This window comes from Vidua chalybeata, chromosome 25 (assembly GCF_026979565.1).
Source record: "Vidua chalybeata isolate OUT-0048 chromosome 25, bVidCha1 merged haplotype, whole genome shotgun sequence".
NCBI classification, from domain to species: Eukaryota; Metazoa; Chordata; class Aves; order Passeriformes; family Viduidae; genus Vidua; species Vidua chalybeata.
The window spans coordinates 4021293-4028665 of NC_071554.1; the positions used below are offsets into that span (position 1 = coordinate 4021293).

The window sequence follows — 7373 nt, forward strand, 5'->3', positions numbered from 1 at the left end:
CGGGATGAGCCCCGTCCCGAGGCGGCGGCTCCGGGGGCGGGAACGGCAGCTCCCCGGGAGGGCTCCGGGCGGCGGCGGAGGGACCGGCGGCGCTCGCCCCGTGGGGCTGTCCCGGCGGCGGCTGCCGGGCCTGCCCATGCCCGGGGGTCCCTGCGGGGATAGGGGGGGCTGCGCGCGCGTTCCCGCCGTCGCCGTGGGCACGGCGCCTCCTGGCGGGGGCGCGCGCGGCCCGTGACTCCCGAGGCCAGGCCCCGCCTGTTCCGGCGCGCGCCCCGCGTGTGCACGCGCGCTCCTGGGCGCGGCGCTCGGAGCGGCCGCAGCCGCCATCGCAGTCATGTCGGCCGCCTTCAGGAAAGCCGCCAAGGCGCGGCAGCGCCCGCACCGCGAGCGGGCCCAGGTCAGTGAGCCGAACCGAGCCGAGCCGGGCCGGGCCCCTAGCGGAGCCCTCCGCATTCCCTCCCCGCCGGGCCCTCCGCGCTCCCTCACCGCGCTCTCCCCCTCACGCTCCCCGTCTCTCCCGTAGCCCGCCGCCCGGACGAAGCTGGGCTTGCTGGAGAAGAAGAAGGACTACCGGCTCCGCGCCCAGTGAGTGCGGCCGCTGGGGGCGGGCGGCGCTGGGTGGGTTTCCCCCGTCCGGAGGGTTTCCCTGCGCTGTCTCCCAGCTCCGAGCCTCGCTGGGAAAGACTCGGCGCCTCAGCCGGGGTGAACACGGAGAAGCTGCCGAACAGCTCGTGATTGTTGGTTTTATCCTCCCCAGTGACTACCACAAGAAGCAGAATGCTCTCAGGGCGCTGCAGAAGAAAGCTCTGGACAAGAACCCCGATGAGTTCTACTTCAAAATGATACGTGCAGAGGTCAAGGTGAGAGTCTCCATTGCCTTCAAGCAGGATTACACTTTGTTGCTCTAAGTAACATTTCTTCTCCCTAGCCTTGTTTTGTTTTAAATTAATGACTTACTAGACAAATGAGAAAAATTGTTTTGGTGCCTGTAGAGGGCTTTGAAGAAAATGAGGGACAAGGGACAAAGTTCTGCTGTTAGCAGGCCCCACAGTGCTCTCCAGGTGGGATGGGCTGTCTATAAGTGCTGTGTTTGTCTGGTTGTAGGATGGAGTCCATGTAATAAAGCAGCCAAAGGGTGAAATTACCCCAGAGCAGGTGAAACTGATGAGGACACAGGATATTAAATACATAGAAATGAAAAGAGTTGCGGAAGCTAAGGTAATAACTCACATTTTTAGTGTTTTCTAATTTGCTCAGAATTGTTTTTTTACTGTATTGTACTTACTGGTGCTGCTGACTACTGTGTTTGTTCAACGAAGTCTGATTTGTACAGTGCTGGGAAGGACAATGGAAGTGTCTGTGGAGTGCTGGATATAGAACTTAAAGGTGTGATGATAATAGAAAATGACACTGTGCATTGTTATAAAACACAGTGACTTTCACCTAAATTTCAAGACTTTAAACATTTTTCTTCTTAGTTCATAGAGAAGTAATGAAATCCCTAAGGATCATGAAGTCCAGCTGTTCACCCACCACCACCACCACCATGGTCACAACTAACCTGTACCCCTCAGGTGCCATAGCCACACACCTTTTGAACACTTCCAGGGAGGGTGATTCCACCATTTCCCTGTTCCAATGCCTGACTAGCATTTCAGGGAAGAAATTTTTCCCAATACCAAACCTGAACCTCCCCCAACATAGCTTGAGGCTGTTTCCTCTTGTCCTGTCACAGAATCACAGGATTGACTATGTTGGAAAAGAGTTTTGAGGTCATCAAGTTCAACCTATGACCTAACACCACCTGGAAAACTAGACCATGGCACTGAGTCCCACATCCAGTATTTTTTTAAACACCTCCAGGGATGGTGACTCCCCCACCTCCCTGGGTAGCTCATTCCAGTGCCTAGAGATTTTTTTCCCTAGTGTCCAGCCTAAACTTCCCCTGGCACAGCTGAAGGTCCTCTCGTTCTGTCAGTGGTTGCCTGGGCCCCCACCTGGCTACAAACACCTTTCAGGGAGTTGTAGGGAGTGATAAGGTCTCCACTGAGCCTCCTTTTCTCCAGGCTAAACAGTTCCCTCAGCCATTCTCCATAGGATTTATGTTCCAGATCCTTCACCAGCCTTGCTGCTCTTCTCTGGACACATTCAAGCCTCTCAATGTCCTTCCTAAATTGAAGGGCCCAGAACTGGAGACAGCACTCAAGGGGGAGCCCCACCAGTGCTGATACAGGGGGAACAGCTTGCTACTTGAGAGAGCTGAGTAACTGCACCCTGGCTACACTCTCCTGTCAGGCAGTTACAGACTATGAGAAGGTCTCCCAGCTGAGGAGGATGATCTGGAGTGGGTTGTTAGAATATGGTAGAATTCCAACATGGAAAAGGTAAATTTTGTGGAAATTTAGTCCACAAAAATACGATCCTCTTCTGAAGGTGTTGCATGCTCTGATGTTGATTCACAAAACAGAATTCTCACTGGGGATAAAAAATCAAAGCCAGCTTTATACTTTCCTTCATGCTTTTGCTGGCAGTTCCATGGCAATGATTCCCCTTTGCCAAACAGAGGACTCAGTTTTGCAGGTGGATTTGTGCACTTTGGGTAACAGCAGGAATCACTGTGACCCTCTGTCTGGAAAGGTTGTGAAGACATGTCAAAAATATAGACTAGATGTGTTTTCAGAGATGAAAAAAGGAAGGAGGAGTTCAGCTATTTGTAACCCCGAGGAACAGACAGAAATGTCCTCGGGGGAGACTTGATTTTCTCGCTCCGAATATGGCCAAACTTGGATTTTCTGTCGCAGAAAATCGAGCGGTTGAAGGCAGAGCTCCACCTGCTGGACGCCGCGGGGAGCGGCGCGGGCCGGCATCTCTTCTTCGTGGACTCGGAGCGGGAAGGTGAGCCCTGAACTTGTTCTGTCACCTGCTCATGTGGGCTGTCAGAAAAGAAAGACACTTCTATCTTTCAGGAATAAAAAAATTCAGGTGCTCTAGAAATCCCTCTTGGTTACTAGCTGAGACATCACTTCTGCAGGAGCTGTGTTGCTGACTGTAGCAATGTGTTTGGAAGATTTCCTTATTGAAGGAGTTTATTCCTAATTTTTTTCTTTTTTTCTTTTTTTTTTTTTTTTTTTTTTTTTTTATGTATAGTTAAGGAGTTTGATATTGCTGCTCACCTGGACACCCTTCCTGAGCTGGTAGATAGAGTGTACAACAGACCAACCATTGCAACGCTGCAGAGAGAGGCAGTGAAGGGACCTACTGATCCTGCCCACCTAAAGGTACTGCTGCTGTTTGTCCTACAGACTTCTTCATGGTTTACATCCTCTATATGACAAGCACTAAAAAGGATTCATTGCACCACTGTGGAAGTGAACAAAACTGTGTTCTTAAGACTTTTATTGGTGACACAAGGCAGTAGTGGATGTCACTTAATCACCAAGTGACTGCCTAGAGCCTGCAGTCACATCTCCTGGACTAACACAGAGTACTCTTTCACTGCATCCCAGTCCCCTGTGGATGGACCACCATAAGTTGTGGTATATGGGCCAGAAAAGAGTGGGCTGGATCTGATTGATTAGGCAGTGTCCCTGCAAAACTGAGATATTTCTCCTCTATAAAAGAACACCTATGGGACTACCTTTTCATTAGACTGCTGTAGTTTCAGGTGTAATTTTTTTCAGCATCCACTGTTAAGTCTCTTCTACACTTCCCCAAAACCCCTTGCACCCCTGAATTAGGTAAATAGGAAGAAGCTTATTCCATCACAGATGTCTCTGTTGCAGTGTTCCTGATCTTACAGTATATTTCACTTTGGTTCTAAGCCCAAAGTGGCTTGAGATTTATCTCCTCACTTTTCTTCCTAAAGCCATTTAAGCTATAGTCTCACTTCCTGGCTTTCCCAGTTTGAACTGTTTCATGATTCTTTAGCATGAATTGCTTATGCAATCAGCTTTGATTCTGATGTTTTAGTATCACACAGGTAGCTACAGTTGGCTTTACTACTGTAGATTCTGCTCAGGTAATTCAGATCTTTTGGAAAGTCCTCTGCGTAAGAGTTGGTTGTGTGTAAGGTAAAAATAGTTGTCTTAAAATTGCCGACTGGTAAATTTTTAACCTGTTTTTTCTGACTCAGATGGCAGATAATAAACACCCTGTGGTCCCTTTCCTCCTGCCAGCTGTCTCAGTTTGACTTGTCAGTAAAGCAGTTGGACGAGTCGTAGACTGACTAGTTTTCTCCTAAATGGCTGAGTCATATTTTAAGCATGTTGGGATCTGTTCTCCTTAATTTAATTACTTAAATCACACCTGCAGTAATACTGATCCTGTGCTGGGAAAGCTATCCACTCTCAGTAGGCAAACTTGACCCAACAAGTTGCATTTTGAGAGGCCTCAGCAGGTTCTGAGTACTTCAGGAATTGGTCTCTGGTCTGTCCTCCTTTTTTCCCTCCTCTGGATAAAGTGGATTTTCATTAGGGAGTCAAATGATTTCTTGCATTTGACATTGAAAGTCAGAGGATTTAGACCACAGTGTCTTGTTCACCTCTGTCTTAAAACAGCTTTTTTTTTCTTGTTTCCAGAAATTAGCCCAGCAGAGGAAGAACCAGTATGACCTCCTGAGGCAGCGCATCGAGAGGGAGAAGACCATGTTTGTCATCTCACAGAAAATCCAGACACGGAAGGATCTTCTGGTGAGGGATTTGGTTCTGGCTCTCCAAGTCTGTTCTGTTCAGGTCATTAGGTCTGGTATTGTGTGTGTTGTATCTGTTTTATTTCTTTCTTCATTCTGGTTTTATAGTGACACCTGCAGATAACTCCTAAAGATAAGTAATCCTCTTCAATATGGAAAAAGCAAGGAGATGAAGCATTCCAGTAAATTATATCTGCTAGTCCAAGTCTCTCCTTGTCAGCAAGGATAAAGACTCAGATGTAAAATGGTGCTCACAGGGAGCTCAGAATAGTGTCACTAGGAGTCAGAAGCAGGGAACAATTTCTGTGAGTTATGAGAAGGTCTTAAAAATCCAGATGACCACAGAAATTATTTGTGTCAAAGGGACTCCTGTTCTCTGGTGCTTCTGAGCAAAGCAGATTGTGCCTGACAGCCTGAAGGCTCTTTTGAGCAGATAAAATTATAATCCCCACCTAAACAGTGCAAAGTGACCATTTTTCTTTTATGGTCAGACCTAGGGATTCTCTGATTTATGTGGGTGTGGGTTTTCCTCCTTGCATGACAGCAAATGTTTGTACTTGTTCTTTTTTTCCAGGACAAAACCCATAAAGTAAAGGTGAAGAAAGAAACAACGACTGGTCCAGCTATTTACAAATTCAAGTTTCAGAGGAAACGTTAGCCATTTCATGGAATAATTGTTACAGTCTTTGCTCAGAAAGGAGGAGCCATATCCCTTGGAGAAGGGCTGGTGCCAGCCTGCTTTTGACTGCAGCTCAGCACTTTGCTGAAACAAATCACTGCGGGCCTGTGGCAGCCATCAGTGTGTTTCATCTAATTAATTGATTAATAAATCAGAGTTTGTTCTATTGATGTTTATGGTGGGAAGCCATGAGATTTGCCTAAGTGTCCTGGTAGGATGCACCATAAACCATCAGTGAGCAGTCAAGGTCATAGTGGGATGTTAGGGAGGTGGGTTAAGCACAGCCCAGGGACAGGGAAGGTACTTGGGGATTGTCAGCTCTGGGGTGAGCATGACCTGTCCAAACTTGAGGCTGGAGCTGAGCTTTTTAAGCTGTCTTTCCAAGCAGGCTAAAGGTGAATTACTCTCTAGTAGTTTCCCCAGCATCCCCCAATCCCTCTCATTTCCTATTTGCACTATTCCCTCGTGTGCTTTTCCTCCAGAGTTGCTTCAGTTCAAACTGAGGCAGTGCCAAACTTCTGTGTAAGGGGAGACAATGCAGCAGCCAAGTATGGGACAAGAGTTTGTCCTCTGGGTTTTCCTTGGGCCGGTTGCATTGCCGGGGTGGGGGATGTGGACACACATCCTGACTGTCCTGGAGCGGCCCAGGCATGTTCAGAGAAGCCTCCGTGTGAACATTCCTTTTCTTATCTCTCCATCGTCCCGTCGCTGCCAGCAATAAGCACATGGTCTGCAAGGTGGGGAGAAAAAAAAGATGCTCTTCTTAGGCCTACCTACTTTGGAGCTTTTCCAGCAGCTCGGTGATGAAATGCAATGTTTTTACATGCGTAAATGCAGCTTCAGACGTTGTTCCTGCCATCGCAGTGATAACTGGGGAGAAAATTTTTCAGGGGGAGAAAATTTTTCAGGGGAGCATTCATGGAGTTCTGCAGAACCCGGAGACTGCGGATTCTGTAAGGGCCGGGTGAGGAAAACAAAGCCCCGTGTGTGAGAATGGTTTGGTTTGGTTCTGTTTGGTTTGGTTTGCTTGAGTGAAAGGAAAACAAAGTCCTGTGTGTGAGAACGGTTTGGTTCACTTCGGTTTGGTTCGCTCGAGTGAAAATAAAACAAAGTCCTGGGTATGACAAGGGTCCAGTTCGGTCCGATGTGCTCAAGCGAAAGAGGAACAAAGCCCGCGTGTGAGGACGGTCCGGTCCGGTCCGGCTCGCTCGAGCCACAGCCACGCAGCCTTTGGCCGAGGCGGCGGAGCGGCCGCAGTGCCGGGCGTGGCCCGCAGGGGGCAGCAGCGGTGCGCGGCGCGGCCGTGCCCGCCCGGGGCTCGGGGACGTTCCCGCGGTGTCACCGCGCCCCTCGGGACCCCTCTGGCCGTCACGGGAAATCTCTTTCAGACTCAGGTTTAAATAGATACATATTTCATCCTTGCCCTTGATTAATTTTACCTGTACTCAGAGCGTTGCTGCTGGATGGGAGAGGAACCAGCAATTCTGCTGCGGGAGCCTCCAGGAGTCCTGCAGCAGGAATTGAAAAGCAGCGACCTGGCCAGGCCCAACGATTGCCTTGTGCCCTCTGTCCCACTGCAGAGCAAGTGCTGGAACGGGCACAAGTGCCCTGAGCCCTGGAACAAAGGCATCTCTTCCCAGCTGGGAGTGAGGTGTTACGGGATGCACTAGGCAGCTGCGAGGCTTTCTTTGAGCAGTCACTGGCCACACTGCTCCTGGGGGTGGTGGTATCCACTGGCATCTGGAGCTGAGGTACCAGCCAGGACACACAGTCTGGTGATCACAGGATGGGTCTGGGTAGCAAAAGTTGTGCCTGTTGTGATTTACTTTTCCCTGGGAAGCCATGAAGGCTTTAACAAAGGGAAACCAGAACAGTGTTACGTCTGTGGTGGTCACATTGAGCAGGCTTCTTGCTGGACCCTGACCTCCAAAGCCTGGCTACAAATCCCACAGCCTGTGGAGTGGTGTATCATCTTGTGGCCATAACAGACTAAAAGGAGCTGCCAGC

General features: G+C 49.4%; 1 protein-coding gene across 1 annotated transcript; it reads left to right on the plus strand.

The window, feature by feature from the left end:
* The first annotated feature begins 245 nt into the window (after nucleotides 1-245).
* UTP11 (UTP11 small subunit processome component) lies at nucleotides 246-5536 on the plus strand. The gene is made up of 8 exons (XM_053964610.1): nucleotides 246-397; nucleotides 524-585; nucleotides 758-860; nucleotides 1105-1218; nucleotides 2802-2895; nucleotides 3148-3278; nucleotides 4578-4688; nucleotides 5262-5536. The coding sequence occupies exons 1-8, from the start codon at nucleotides 335-337 to the stop codon at nucleotides 5343-5345; spliced, it is 762 nt and encodes a 253-aa protein (XP_053820585.1). The 5' UTR covers nucleotides 246-334; the 3' UTR covers nucleotides 5346-5536.
* Nucleotides 5537-7373: the final 1837 nt, after the last annotated feature.

What these genes read in the sequence shown, in the direction of transcription:
- UTP11 (XM_053964610.1), top strand. Translation starts at nt 335, where the DNA reads ATGTCGGCCGCCTTCAGGAAAGCCGCCAAGGCGCGGCAGCGCCCGCAC. An exon ending in TGATACGTGCAGAGGTCAAG is followed by an intron (nt 861 to 1,104) that starts GTGAGAGTCTCC and finishes GTCTGGTTGTAG; the next exon opens with GATGGAGTCCATGTAATAAA. An exon ending in CGTGGACTCGGAGCGGGAAG is followed by an intron (nt 2,896 to 3,147) that starts GTGAGCCCTGAA and finishes TTTTATGTATAG; the next exon opens with TTAAGGAGTTTGATATTGCT.